The 16,407-nt window shown below is 36.0% G+C and overlaps 1 protein-coding gene across 2 annotated transcripts in view; it reads left to right on the top strand.

The window, feature by feature from the left end:
- Positions 1-16,407, top strand: part of KCNQ5 (potassium voltage-gated channel subfamily Q member 5) — a 469,107-nt gene that overhangs the window by 338,559 nt on the left and 114,141 nt on the right. For both annotated transcript variants that reach the window (XM_011380375.2, XM_011380376.1), the window contains exon 3: positions 13,040-13,166. In XM_011380375.2, coding sequence (XP_011378677.1) covers positions 13,040-13,166 — 127 coding nt within the window. The remainder of the gene's footprint in view (positions 1-13,039; positions 13,167-16,407) is intronic.

Below are 16,407 nucleotides of genomic sequence, written 5' to 3'. Positions count from 1 at the left end.
ATATACAGTAGGAGCCATCTCTGTCTGAATTAAAGGCTAGGTGTACCGAGAGAAAGCATTTTCTCTCCAACATGGAGACTTCAGAAAAACAAATTGGGATGAGGACATGGCTTGGTAAATAACATAACAGAGAAATGGATTGTGAGAGAGACGAAGGGCACCTCCCCCCCCCCAATATTCCTCAGATTCAGCTGCCAGGATATTCGCCATTAAATCAAATCGATAAATATTTGCCATATGCTATGTCTTATGCTTAAGGGTCATAAAAATTGGTGTTATAAAACACTTAGAAATTTCCCAAGTAGCTTTCTTGTTTTTATTTCTATCTCAGTTTTTCTTAAACCAGTAGGCATAGAAGACGTATTCCTTCTTAATCTATTGCTTAATGGTTCAAATGAACAACAGGCAGAGGAGTTCATTAAATTAGTTCAAGGTTATCTATAACAGGCCCTTCATCTTATTCAGTTTGAGAGAATGCTTGATTTATAACATGACCCATCTTGAATGATTTTGATGGATAACCAGAAACAATTAGAGACATAAATAAATATCCCAGAATCATGACAGATTTCATAAAGAATCCAGTGCAAAGATTCACATGGCTAATAAATTGAAACTATTAAGATAAATGATCTTGCATATATTTGATTTTTCTTTGTGATCTGATTGTTCAAAAGAGCAGAAATCTTTAAATTTTCCTTCAATTTAGAAAATATTATTAATGGAAAATATTATTAATGCCATTGTTTTACATACTTTGAGGATAGTTAACGTTTCATGTTTATCAGAGATTGTACCGAGAGCTGATGTACACTTCTGTTTGTGACAGTATGTTCTGTTAATAGGGTCTCCTGTGGATTTTCATTCTTAGATTTTTGTCTTTCCTTTTCTTCTGTGTGAGCCTAGATGACTGAGTCCCAACATCAGTTCTAAAAGGTTTTGCGCAAGTTCACATACAAGTATGTGATACTAGTGCATGTGCAAGTGTGTGTACAAGTATTATGGGTAGGAGAGGAGAAAGCCAAGACTGTTTAGAATAAAAATGGTTCCTGTTCTGCCGGGAGGAGAAGGAAAGTGAGTCAGATGACCCAAGAAAGCATGAGATTTCTCCCAGTGACATATGGACGTCTGCAATGCAGTCTATAGTTTTTGGGCATGGAGAGAAAGCAAGATAGTACCTGATCTCTTCTGGACCCTGCCACCACCAAGCCTGGAGCATTTACTCCTCCAAAAGCCACGGTCTCAAAGGTTTCTTTTTATTCTAAGTTATGCCCACAGTTTTCACATTCTACCAACAAAGGGAGTGTCTTCCCCACTGGACAGCTCAACAGTTTAGGTCCTCGAGGTGCCATTCTTCCATTGACACAGCCTCTGTCTTCCTCATTATTGATTGATAAAACACTGGCTGCTTCTGCTCCACCTTCTGCAGCCATTTTGGCTCCACCCCAAAATTTCTTCCAAAAATCAAAACTTTGAAGATTCTGCCTAAAATATGTTCAAACAAAAAGAATAAACTGTCCCTCACTTTCTTTTTCTTCCCTACCTTGTCTTATGAACTTTTCTTAACCAGTGGTGAAAAATTCTGTTGTTCTAGTAAGATAGATATGATCAGATGACTCCAAATGCAAACAAAATAGTTCAGTGCTATAAATCATAGGAGTGAATTTGGGTAATTACCATTACTGTCCCATAGCTTAGATTAATCAAACTAAGACACCGACACTAAGACATCTTGTGATGAGAAGCCACTCACTCTCCAATTGCAATTAGTGTCAATAATGGTGAATAGGGAAGTTAGAAAAAAATCCTAAGCCAATTAATGTATTCCAATTTTTCTACCAGCTGGTTCTTTCTTAGAATTTTGATCTTAATGTGTAGATAAAGCAATACGCTAATTGGTTTTTGTGGAATCTAAAGTTATGAACTGAAAGAAACTTCAACAAACATTTCAGGCCCGCCTGGGTACAACTGAGTTACAACAGTGAGTGAGGGATTCCTCAAGGAGCCACCATTCAGACAGCACTTATTGCACATGATTTCCCAGTGTGCGTGTGTCTTATCATCCTGAAATAAATTATAAACTCCTCAAGAGTGGTAGACACTTTGCTCATCTTTACATCCTACATGGTATTCAGTATACAATTGTAAAGTGAATTCATGAAAAACAGAACACCAATAAATGAAGTAAATGTTGCAAAGCAGTTCATTATACTAAACAATGCAAATACCCTAAAAGAAGAGGGAAAGGAAGGGCTTTCTGGAAGCCAAAGGATCTCTCAATACAAGAGAAATTTCTTTGGTCCAAGCAAGGGCATCTATAAGAAACATAACTCCCAGGTAAAAAAAGTAAAAAGTTCTGAAAGTTCTTCAAGAGCACGCCCAGTCCCAACCTGACTTCAGCCTCTCAGTAGCACAGAAGCCATCTGTCTTAGTCGGCTTAGGCTGTTATAACAAATACTGCCGCCTGGGGGGCTTAAACAATAGATGTTTATTTCTCACAGCTCTGGATGCAAGAAGTTCAAGATCAAGCTTCCAGCCCATGTGGTTCCCCAGTGAGGTACCTCTTCCTGGCTTGCAGATAACTGCATTTTCACCGTGTCCCCACATTGTGTAGAGAGAGTGCATGTGCATGCTCTGGGCTCTCTTCCTCTTCTTATAAGGGCACTAATCCTATTGCAGGGGACCCACCCTCATGACCTCATCTAAATCTAATTACCTCTCAAAGGCCCTCCTCCAAACACTATCATACTATGGGTTAGAATTTCATCATATGGATTTTGAAGAGAAGCGAACATTCAGTTCTTTACATTATCCCAACTCTTGTCACAGGTGTCCATCTCAACCTACTAGAGAAATAGCCCCAACAGAAGGTAAGTTTTGCTTTATAGTCAACTTAGCTGATGTGTACCAATGTCTCTTGATTGAAATACATTATTTTTATGTTTTAAGAAATTTTATTTAAATTTTTATAAGTATTTTAAATTTTAAGTAAGAAAAAATAATGCTCTTGCATATTTTCGAATAAAATGGCCTAATTTTATTTCTGATAGCAATGTTAATTTTATATTAATACTGTTTTTTTTTTTTTTTGGAAGGGGGGCAAGCTCATACAGTTCTTTAGAGAAAAAAAGCATATAGAAGAATGAGAAATTGACAAATTGGGAACTTGAATCAAATGAAAACTTGGTTTGATTTTAATCATTTTGGAGACTTTCTTACTTTTCCTGTTTTGATCTGATTCAGGGATTTCAGCTTCAACTCCAAGTTGAATTAGTTCATTTGTGATTATTTGGCAAAATCAGAGCAGACTGATTATCTGGGTTCAGTTCAAGGTGCAGCAAACTGTTTTCACTTTTTCCACCTTAGCATTCATGATTTGGAGGTTTAGTTTTATTCCCTGCTATATACACATGTGGCTGCATGCAGACACACCCATATTAAACCTCAAACCCATTAAGTTATCATTTCGTTTGGGGTCGGGGAGAGTGGACAACTAAAGAGAACTCGTTGAGTCTGCTTTCTGTTCCTAATGGAGGGAAGAAGACAATGTGAGGGAAGCCTCTGCGTGCATTGCCAACTTGAGCACCTCGGCAGAGAGCGCCACTGTGGCTCTGTCTCATGGAGAGATGCCCCCATGGCAGGTGGAAGGAAGGCTAAGCCATGCTCTACCCTGATACAGGATGTGACTTTAGGAACACAGAATGTGAACACAGAAGGGATCACTTGAATGACTCTCTCATACCAGATGGCCATTACAACACTTAACAACAGCCAACCCATGCCTAAGTGTCCAAAATCACTGCAAGAGCACCCCACCTAGTAACTGGGATGCACAGGACCACTCCTCGGCTGAACTGTGTGGACAACCAGTAATGTTCTCTGTTCTCAACTCTTGTAGTGCTGCTCTTCTCCCATATCCTGCCCTTGGCTAATATGTTCTCAATCTGTGGCCCCAACACCTGATAAAAAATCTACCCCTGATCTTTCTTTGGTAACAAATTGAAATTCAGTCATTTGGAATAGGACATTTTCTTTGTGTAGGGGGGGTGGGGAGGGACATTTTCCATCTACTCCCTTCCCTATGCCCCCTAAAGAACCTCTGGGATAAATGAACACTATCATATAAATGTGGTTAAATGAATTACTTTTCAGAGGGAGATTTACATTTTAACAGATGTGAATAACTTGAAGGGATAAATTATTTCTAGAGAAATTTCAGGAATTGAGCAACAAAAAACAGAAGGACCTCAGGAGGCACTGAGTTTGCCTGGTGCTCCTGAAATGAATTCATTTTTCTGTATCTTCCTAAGCCTTCCAGCCAATGACTCCAGCCCAAGTTACACTGGCTTTCAAAACAATCTCCATCACTGTTTCCCAAGGCAGAAATAACTGATGGCCCTTCACACCTTGTTCTGGTATCTCCATCCTCACCCTACTCTCACTTCTCTGTCCTCCTTCTCTACACATCCCCACTCAGTATCTGCTAAGCAACTTAGTAAAATTATTTCATATTCTTACTACCACCTCCCATGCAAACATAATTCTGAAGGTATTGTTATGTCAACTCCTGGTCGAATCAGTCCCTTTGATACAAATACTTATTTCTTTAATTCTCTTCTAATATACTAATAGTTAATATAGCTTCCTAAAAAGTAAGGATAAATGTGAAATTAAGCTAAATTAGTGATAACATCTGATAGCCTCTAAGTAATGGGTAACAGACATGATTTTAGGGTCTTTTCCTGTTCTTCAAAGAGAAGAATCCATAAGATGGCTTTCTTTCATATATTTACTTCTGCTTTCTGATTTAAGTGTGGAGTCATCTCTAGATGTTAATTTCATTTCCTTAATATGTTTTATACTAATAGAATTTTTCAAATTACAAAGAATTCTAACTGCAACCCTTCTGACTGATGCCTTGCTTGGCAATTTATGACTCAGTTTACGTCACAAATCCTTTCCCTGCAGAGATTATGTGAGGAGGCATGCTGGCCTACTAGCCTTGTTACTTTAAGTACACACACACACAAAAGAGCAAAAATAGCTAGAGATTGATTATGTTGATTTTCTGAAGAAAAGCAATAGTTCCAATTTTGTATGTCTAATTAGCCACAGCTCTTCAAGAATTGGTGCAAATGTCGTGGGGTTTTTAATGTCAGCATTTCATCTGCACAAAAATGCTATTCGATGGCATAAAACCAGGAAAAACTAATGGTCACAGCAGACAGCTTGTAAATTAGACAAAGGTCACTGTGTTTTAATGAACAGTGCTGTTAATTAATGAGAAAACAACTAGAACATGAGCTGTTAAGCATTGTGAATTTGTGCGCCCAAAAAATCAATCTTTTCTTAAAATCACTTTGAGTAACTCAAGAACAAAATAACTGCCAGAAAAGTGTTTAAATCTCAAATTATGCAGCAAAGTCATATATATCAAAGAAGTAGCATCACAGTTCTCTGTGTGACAAAGATTCTTCCCTAATATCTAGAAAAGAGGCTTAATGCTAGGTCCGTATTCTCAATATATATTCTAGATAGACTGCTTGTTGGGTTTGTACATTTCTATATGCATTTCCTTAGTCTTTACAGAATAAGAAAGATGCTCTTTGTTTTACCAAAATTCTGTGAGGACAGAAATAAGGAAATGCAACTCCTTCAAAACAGGTGATAAAAATAATAAACATTGCCTTTAGTTCTGTAGAAGGCTGGCAAAGCCAAACTTCTAGGGGCTTCAATAAGGAAGATCAGAAGCACTATTAGTAACACTAACTTTACATTACAGCTTTCCTCCAAGTACATCAAGTACTCTGACTATTATTCACTTATCTCATTAGCAAACATTTGAGTAAATAGTGGGCATCTTATTTCAATTAAAAACAAGAGAAGATGAACTGAGTTATCCTCGGGTACAGCAGCCAAGTCACCAGAACCTGTCTCATAGCTGGCTCAGCGAGTCAGAAGAACCATCTATAAATCCTTTCAATGAGCATAAAAGATTTTTGTTTCATTTGAAAATAAAATAAAGAGATCCCATTTAGAGGATCATTTAGAAACACCATTAAACTAAAACAAAGTCAGATTAGACCCAGAATCTGGACTTGAAGAGGAACACATTTCCTCTCTAGAGTCTATACTTTGTTGGCTAGATGACAGGCAATGCCTTTTTTTTTTAAATTTATTATTATTATTTTTTTTATGGTGAGATTGGTTAATGAAATCCAGTAAGTTTCAGGTGTACAATTCAACAGTAAGGGATATGTATATTGCATTGTGTATCCACCGCCCATAGATTTCTTTCTGTCACCATATATTTGACCCCTTTAACCCCATCTAACTCCTCCTCCCCGCTCTCCCCTACAACTAGTAACCACTAGTCTATTGTTCATGTCCATGAGTCTCTGTTTGTTCATCTTGTTCCTTTAGGTTTATATCCCACAAAAAGTGATACCATGTGATTTTCAACTTTTTCCGTCTGGCTTATTTCGCTTAGCATGATTCTCTTGAGGCCCATCTATGTTGTCGCAAATTACAGTATTTCATCTCTTCTTATGGCTGAATAATATTCCATTGTATATGTGTGCCACAACTTCTTTAGCCAATCATCTATTACAGGATACTTCGGTTGCTTCCATGTCCTAGCCACCATGAATAATGCTGCTATGAACATTAGTGTGCAAATATCTTTTCAGATAAATGTTTTCAAGTCTTTGGAATAAATACCCAGTAGAGTTATTGCTGGATCATATGGTACATCAATTTTTAGTTTTTTGAGGAACCTCTATACTGTTTTCTACAGTGGCTGTACCAATTTGCAGTCCCACCAGCAGTGTATGAGGGTTCATTTTTCTCCGCATCCCCTCCAACTTGTTATTCTAGTCTTGTTGATAACAGCTATTCTAACAGGTGTGAGACGACATCTCATTGTGCTTTTGATTTATATTTCCCTAATAGCTAGTGATGTTGAGCATCTTTTCATATGTTCGTTGGCCATTTGTATATCTTAGGCAATGCTTTTTTTAATTGAAAAATTTTTTGAGATGCTTGTAGATTCACATGCAGTTGTTAGAAAAAATACAGAGCTATCCTGTGTACACTTGACCCTGTTTCCTCAAACGGGAACATTTTGCAAATCTATAGTATAATATCACAACCAGGATAATAACAGTGACACAATCCACAGATTTTATTCAGATTTCCCCAGTTTTGCTTGTACACATTTGTATGTGTAAATTTAGTTCTATACAATTTTATCATATGCGGAGGTTTGTGTATCTATCACAAAAGTCAAGACACCAAATAGTTTCGTCACCATAGGGATTTCTCAAGGCACTCTGTAATAAACACATCCACCTCCCTCCTCCTTTTCTCCCTTCCCCCACAATCCTTGACTTCTAGGAATCACTAATCTGTTAAGTGTTACTAAAAATTTTTATTTCATAATCATACTAAATGAAATAAGCCAGACATAAAAGGTTGAAAATCACATGATATCACATATGTGGGATATAAACCTAAAAGCAACAAATGAACAGGACAAACAAACAGAGACTCAAGGACATGGACAATGGACTAGTGGTTACCAGAAGGAAGAGGGGAGGGGGAGGGGGAAATTAATTAAATTTTTTAAAAAAAATTTTTTTTTTTTTGTTTTGAAAATTAATTAACTTGGCTTTAAATTTTTTTTTATTTCAAAACTGTTATATAAATGGAATATTATGGTGTGTAACCTTTGGAGACTGGTTTTTTTAACTCAGCATAATTCTCTAGAGATTCACCCAAGTTGTTGTGTGTATCAATAGTTCATTCATTTTTATTGTTGAATAGTTTTCCATGGTATGGGTGTATACAGCTTCTTTAACCCATTCATATGGTGAGAACTTCTGGGCTGTTTTCAGTTTTTCGTCATTGCAAATAAATCTGCTGTGAACATTTGTGTACAGATTTTTGTATAAACAATAAGTTTTTATTTCTTTGGCATGAATGCCCAAGAGGTCAATTGCTGAGTCATATAGTAACTGCAAATCAATAGGAAACTATCGAACTGTTTTCCAGAAGGGCTCTTTTACATTTTTATACTCTTTTACATTTTCACCAGCAATGTATATATGAGTGATTCAGTTTCTCCACATTCTCCCCAGCATTTTATGCTGTCATTATTTTTTTAGCCATTCTGATGGGCATGTAGTGCTATCTCATTGTGGTTTTAATTTGCATCATTTCTCATATAGTTAATGATGTTGAATACCATTTCATGTCTTGGGTATTGTGAATAATGCTGCAATGATAATGGGAGTTAAAATAAATATCATCATTCATTTGCCATCCATATAATCTCTTTAGTGAAATGTCTGTTCATGTCTTTTGCCTATTTTCTAATTGAATTGTTTATTTTTTCACTGTTGAATTTTGAGTTTTGATATATTCTAAATACTAGTCCTTTGTCAGATATGTGCTTTGCAAATGTTTTCTCAGTCTACAGTTTGTCAGTATGAGGTATAGATTGAGGTTCTTTTTTTTTTTTTTTTTTTTTGGCCTGTTAATGACTGATTGCATCAGCATCATTTGTTGAAAAGGCTATATCTTTCTCCATTGAATTTATTTTGTACTTTTATCAAAAAACAATTGAGCATATTTGCCTGGGTATATTTCCAAAGTCTCTATTCTGTTTCATTGTTCTCTATGGGTCTGTCTCTCTGCCAATACCACACAGTCTTGATTACTGGAGCTATACAGACAGATTCCTCCCATTTTATTCTTCTTTGCTGGGATTGTTTAACCTATTCTAGGATCTGTGCTTTGCCATATAAATTTTAGAACAAGTTCACTTATTTCAACAAAAAAAAACTGGCTGAAATTTTAACAAGAATTTTATTAAACCCACAGATTAATTTGGGAGTTTTATAATTTTCAGCATGCATGTACTGTATATGTTTTGTTGTATGTAGCTAAACATTTTATTTTCTTTAGCATGGTTATAAATAATATTGTGCTTTTAATTTTTTAATTTTAACACATCCTCATTGTTAGTATACAGAAATGTGATTGATATTTATACATCGATCTTGTATCTTGTAACCTTTATTATTCTAAAAGTTTTTGCAGATTCTTTGTGATTTTTCTCTGTAGACAAGAATGTCATCTGCAAGTGGAAACTGTTTTATATTTCCAATCTTTATGCCTTTTATTTCTTTATTTTAGGGGAAAGCATTTAGTCTTTTATCATTAATTATGACATTAGCTGTAGGTTTTTGCAGATGTTACTGAGATAATAAACCTTTATTTCTAACTTGTGAAGAGTTTATGTCATAAGTGGTAAAATTGGATGTCCACGTGCAGAAGAATAAATTTCTTTATCTCACACCATATAGAAAAATCAACTCAAAATGGATTAAAGACTTAAATGTAAGGTCTAAAGTTACAAGACTACTAGAAGAAAACATAAGGAAATAACTTCTTGACATTGGTTGTAGGCAACAATTTTTTGGATAAGACCCCAAAAGCACAGATAACAAAAGCGAATGTAGACAGATGGAATTGCATCAAATGAAAAGCTCTGTACAACAAAAGAAACAATCAACAGAATGATGAGACAGCCTCTAGAATAGGAGAAAACATTTGCACACCGAACATCTGATAAGGAGTTATTATCTAAAATATGTAAGGAACTTCTCTAACTCAACAGCAAAAATAAATAAATAAATAACCCAATTAAAGAAATGGTAAAAGGACCTGAATAGACCTTTCTCAAAACGAGACATACAAATGATCAACAGATATATGAAAAGATGTTTAACATCACTAATCATCAGGAAAATGCAAATCAATACCACGGTGATATATCATCTGATACCTGTTAGAGTATATTATCAAAAAGACAAAAAAATAACAAGTGCTGACAAGGATGTGGAGAAAAGGGAATCCCTGTGCACTGTTGGTGTGAATGTAATAGGTGCAACCACTGTGGAAAACAGTATGGAGTTTCCTCAAAAAATTAAAATTAGAACTACCATATGATCCAACAATCCCACTCCTGGGCACATATCCAAGGGAAATGAAGTCAGGATCTTGAAGAAATATCTGCACCCCCTACTGTCATTACAGCATTATTCACAAAAGCCAAGACATGAAAACAATCTAAGTGTTCATTGATGGACAAATGATTTTTTAAAATGTGATGTACATGTACAATGGAATATTATTCAGCCTTAAAAGAGAAGGAAATCCTTGCCATTTGTAATAACATGGATGAATCTGAAGGACATTATACTAAGTGAAATAAGCCAGATAGAGAAAGGCAAATACTGCACAACCTCAATTATATGTGGAATCTAAAAAAGCTGAGCTCATAAAAACAATGTAGCATGGTGTTCACCAAGGCTAGGTGTTGGGGAAGTGGGGAAATGTTTCCATTTCAGTTTTGCAAGATGAATAAGTTCTGGATATCTGATTTACACCATGGTAGCCATCATTAATAGTATTTTATTGTATACTGAAAATTTGTTAAGAAAGTAGATTTTAACTGTTCTCGCCACACACACACACACAAATGTTAACTGTGAGGTTATGAATTTGTTAATTAGCTTGGTCATGGTAATTATTTCACAATGCATATGTATATCAAAACATCACATGGTACACCTTAAATATATACAATTTTATTTTATATACTTCAACAGAGCTGGACAAAGGCGGGGAAAAAAAGAGAAAAATTGGTCTTCTCACACTTCCATTCCCCACTTATTCTAAATCTGTCAGATTAAGGATGATTTCCCTTCTCTGGCTCAATAGCACTTTGTTCCTTTTTATTGAAATAAGATGGAAATTTCAGGAACCAAGAGACAGAATCTGCTCAAAGTGATTTTCACACTTTTGTTCTCTATCACACAAGCCCAAATCTTCCAAAGAGGACATTCCCACAGCCTACAGCTCTGGGCCTGAAATAAACGCCCCACAATCTGCTGAGCTCTCCTCTCTCACTGCTGCTTACTCAGTGACTGGAGATTTTTGAGGTTATTTTTCACATAGTCTGAAACTAAGCCATCATAGAGAATACTAAGAAATGGTCTAGCAAGGAAAAGAGAATTCTTCTCTCCCAAAGCAGAAGTTGTGACCCCATGGTGAAATCGGATTATAACTTCCTCTTTATTTGGAAAAGAAGGATTTTTTTCTTAAACTTTTAAAAAGAAAAAAAAAAAGTAACAAGCAATATTCCTGAACAAGAGGCCCTGAGTAAAGAATTTGTAGATTTAATTTATCCTGCCTCAGTGCAACATAGAAATGGTGCAGAGGCAGCCTCCCTTACTTTAGAATAATGATCATATATTTTTTGGTGTCAGCTATTCCCACGAAAAAAGAAAAATTGTGATATGGTTGTGCCTTGGGACTCAGGCCACATTTGGGATTTTCTTGAGTATCTTTTATAATATGGACTCTCACTAGAGGTGTGCCAAACTTCTTGGCACAGATAAGAGCCGGGGCAGCAATAGAAAAGTGGACTTGCCATTAAACCTGGATGGGGCACAGGCACAGCTACATGGGCATCTTGGGCCTCAAGATGCTTTCTACACATGGGAAAATGTACTGGATCAGAAATAGGTGATATCATATGGCAGCCAGCTTAATGAATGAATAATTACCTAGATATATACTCAAAATCAAAATAAAGCCAAAACAAAACCCTCATTAATGAATGTATATTGACCATAGTTTTAGTTATCCGCATAAAGTAATCTTCGGAGATTTATCCCACAGATAGCTCTCAGTCACTGTAAGTAAGCAGTAATGGTATTGAAGATTTATTTCCCATTATGAGAAATATTTGTGGATTACTCAGCACAAAATAACGGGATAGAATGATATATCTCTACCAGGCATTTCAAAAGTGCAACACATCATCACATGCTCTAACTGAAGAAATAGACATTTGCCTGAAATTTGCAACAAAAATGCCATTTTTCTAAATTTGATAACAGTTTTTATTTTGTTTCATAGAGTGGGAGAATGGGGAGTGGATTAGGACCTTCACTTTCTATGCTCTATATTCCTGCAATGTTTGAATGTTTTAATAAAGACCATACATGACTTTTATAATTAAGCTATTTTAGTAAAATTCAATCAATAAATATTGTTCTGCATTATAAATTCTGAGTTAAAAACAAGGGAGGACATTATTTTTTAAAGGAAAACCAATTTTGATCAACTCAGTGCCTGTCTCTATAGGGACAATGAGGTGACTATGATAAGCTTGTTCCAGAGATAATTCTTTCTTACAAATTCCATTTGGTTTCTCATTCTATGGCCCACTGCTTAATGAGTCACTTTAGTCAGCCTTTCCCCAAGGTTTACTCATAAGTCTTCCTAAATAATCTCAAAGTCATTTTGCTGGAACAGGTGTTATTTTCTATGCAGCTCTCACCAAAGCGCAGCATAATACTTAACAAACTTCAGATCCGAAGAATTTAGAGTCTCATTTCTGGCAAAGGATATATGTGCCACACATGCAGTAATGTTTTTGAAATTTGCTGTTATAAAGAGATTTGGACACCATAACAAAAGAATTCATACTTCTAAATATTTAGCTCTTTTTCTCTGAAAACAGCTCTTAAGAGCTTAGAGATTGTGTCACCCCTCGCAGCAAAGTGAAGCTCTGTTTTCTGTAAAACTGTAAAGCTATGTTTTCAGGGTCCTCTCTTTCATTTCAGATATTTCACCAAGTAGCTAAATTCAGCTACAGTCTATATTCCAAACAAGGCAAATCCGTAATTCAGCCTGCACACTTAGTGTTAAAACTGACTCCTAATTTGCAAAGTGTTAGAGACTTGAAAAGGAATGGCATTCCATGATAGCAAATGCAGACAATACAAGGTTTCAATATCTTCTAGGAAAATATCTTCTTGGAAAAGAGATGTTCTTAACTTTAGACATTTAACAAATAGATGTTTTAGATGAAGTGCCTAAATATCCGGAAACACCCATAGAGCTTCTTGCTATGGTTTGTTCCATAATACCTCTCTCATGCATGTCTTATTCAATATTCCAGGAGTTCGTGATGATTGTCGTCTTTGGTTTGGAGTTCATCATTCGCATTTGGTCTGCAGGTTGTTGTTGTCGGTATAGAGGATGGCAAGGAAGACTGAGGTTTGCCCGAAAGCCCTTCTGTGTTATAGGTGAGTATCAATGTTCAGATACCTTGACCTCGCATCCTTTCCTTATATAGAAATTTTCCGATAGTGCAACATTTAATTCATATTAAAACTAACAATCATGGAGTATTTACCATGGACAGGCGCGTTTGTGTTTAAAAGCTATTGACCCATGTAATCCTCAACCAACACTGTGACATAGGTATTTTTACTATCCTTATTTTACAAATGAAGAAACTGAGACAAAGAGAGGTGAAGTAAGTTACTAAAAGTCATGTAGGTAGTACGCAGTGGAGTTAGGATTTGAGCCAGGTAGTCTGGCTCTAGAACATCCACTTGTATCAATTAAGTTACACTGAACTATATGGTTCTCCGGTGTTTCTTTGAATTAGGAAAACATTGATTTCAGTAAGTATAAAAACCTCTTTTTGCTCTACACTATGAGCAGTACTCTTTTTATGCTCTTAATTAACTGGAATGGATAGCAGTGTGTTAGCCCTGATAATGCATATCAATTACTATGTCTCAAGAATGATTACAAGTATGTTTTACTTTATGCATTGGTAACTTCAGATCAAGTGTTTTACACTCTGGAATATGAATCCCCCGCGCTGCAGTCCCCAAACAAGTATCACATCTTTGCACCTACCTAGCTGCTGTGATTTCAGAGGGATTCCATTCACCTGGGTCCCAACTTGAAATTATACTTCTTAATGAAGATGCCACATAGCATTCTGGAGTTAAGATATGGGATCTTCTGGTAATACATTTAAAAGTATATCATAAAATTGAAAACCTTATAAATTATACCTCAATAAAAATAGAGTAAGTTGCCTACGCCATGGCCCTTTATCCTTAAATATTTCAATATAGATTTCCTAAGACTAAAGATATTTTTATATAAACTTAGGTAAATTTAACATTGATATAATACTTTATTTAATCTACTGGTTGTATTCCAGGTTTGTCAGTTGACCCAATAATGTCCTTTACAGCCATTTTCTCCTCTCCAATACATAATCCGATCTAGGACCACATACTGCATTGTTTGTTGTGTCTCTTTAGTCTCTTAATTTGGAAAGTTCTTCAGACTTCCTTTGTTTCGTGCCAGTGGTGCTTTTTGAAAAATACAACCTTGTGCTCCCTCTTTTTAATAAATGGAATATTCTTCTTTTGGGAGGAAAAAAAAGAAAACCCTATACATAAAAGCTGTTATTGTTATTGTTGTGGTAGTGGTGGTTGTTATTTAACAGCTAAATTCAGTTGTCTTTCTCTTTTTACCTTTTCACTTCTTTGGTAGCCATTTGGATCCAAATACTGAAAATTCTTGGTGAGGCTTATTTATTTCAACTACTTCCAATCTCCAAAAGTTGATTTTTAATTTACAAGGTAGTTTAGACTACCTTCTTCATCTATGACAAGTTTTCTATTTCTATTTTGTTTTGTTTCACAAATTGTTGAGTAATCTTAGTTTCCTCTTTTACCCCTGTTCCCTGTGGCAGGGGCAGAGTGAACTTAAGAAAGAATCAGAGAAAGTGTCTCCCCATCCATGGGGACTGTTAAGAAGAATATTTTTTTCCATCCTTGTTGTGAGGGAAGAGCTGGGTGGGCTTACCACGCACTCTCTGCTGAGGTAATTTCATAGTATGTACATTTCAAAAGAGTCACCATTTATTCAATCAAACTTTATAGAAATTTGGCTGTGGAAAGCATTGGAGTGACAATAGTGAAATTTAAATTAAATCAATCTTAAAATACCTTGTTTGTCCTTCACTGGAACATTCTATTTGTCCAGCTGCCTCTCTTCTGCAAGAATAGCCTGTACTTTTTGGAAATCATTATGCTCTGGAGAAAAGTGGGTATGTAGCTCCCAGCCTTGCAGGTCTATCCAGCCCCAGGGCATATTAGTGAAGGCATTTGATTTCTCTCCCTGAAGATTTTTTTCTCTTTTTGAATTCTCTGCGCAAGCAACATCATGAAGGACTATAACTTGACGTGAAACTACTGCACAACAAGTACTTTCTGTCCTATAAGGGGCCCAAAAAACAATTCACAAGGCAGATGGTTGGCCGAGATTCACTCAGTTTCTTCGGGATAAGGTCGGTTCATGGATGACTGCAGGAATGTTCCATTCCAGATTTTAAAACCAATTAAAAATTGGTTTTGTTCCAGTTTCAGAGGCAATGCCAATGTGTTTCTGGCCCCTGAGCTGAAAAGAAAGTTATTTCCCAGATGCCTGCTGCCTTTTGATAGCTGTTCTCATCTGTGGATACATCAGCACATCTTAGTCCTTTAATCTTTCTCCTCTTGTCTCAGATCCTTGCAGGTTTTGATATAACATGTGGCTCTAAAAATGATGTTATATTATCTGTCATTTTAGACGCCTTTGGACCTACCAATAGTGACCTTACAAATTTAATATCATATGGTTTAGGTGTAATTGCAGTTTAGTTAACTTTTTGGCCTTTTCTTCATTTGGATATTTTACTGCTAGCAAATTAATTGGTTTGGAAGAAAATTTCATGAATAAATATATAATGAATTCCTATTAGAACAAAGACAAAATTTGTACTTGCATTTAGGATAACTACATATTTTTCAGTCTTTTATTTATTGTACATGTTACAGTTTGATCTATGGTTCAGCTGAATCGATATAACAGTGAAACATGTTCAAATGTGGCCCTTCAGTATGAGGTCAGTAAAATTTAACTTACACAGAAGAACCAAATGTCACCTGCCTGAAGGCAACAGGCTGTGCCAGATGACAAAACCCTTTGTAGGTCCATTTAATAGATGCATAAAAATGATTGATGTCACTGATAAAATGATGAAGTACAATGTGAAATGAACCTTGTAGTTCCCTTGTTCAGCATAATTTACCGTGGTGAAATGGAAAAAGGAATAACATCTCTCTCATCTGTCCGTGATAACTGTTCTGAGTTTGGAAATGTAGCTAAGATTTTTCAGTACTCCATGTGTTTGTAAGATGTGATTACTCTGAACATGCCAAATACACACCCAAACGGTCTTAGAAGTGTTGAGCAGTCAAGAAAAGGATATAGAAAAGATTATGATAGGCTGGCTCTGCCTTCAGTGTGGGAACTGCTTTCTTTAAGCACACCAGCATTGTTCTTTCCAATTAGAAAGAGATTGAAGCCACCCTAATGGTTAACTATTAAGCCTCCTACAGCATTGAGCCCTATAGGCCAACTGATAGTATTTGGACACAACTTGATAGAGGGCCCACAAGCTAATTCCCAAAG

Source organism: Pteropus vampyrus, unplaced genomic scaffold, assembly GCF_000151845.1.
Source record: "Pteropus vampyrus isolate Shadow unplaced genomic scaffold, Pvam_2.0 Scaffold393, whole genome shotgun sequence".
Taxonomy (NCBI): Eukaryota; Metazoa; Chordata; class Mammalia; order Chiroptera; family Pteropodidae; genus Pteropus; species Pteropus vampyrus.
The sequence above is the reverse complement of the archived record's forward strand: the minus strand, read 5'-3'. Positions and strand labels throughout refer to the sequence as shown.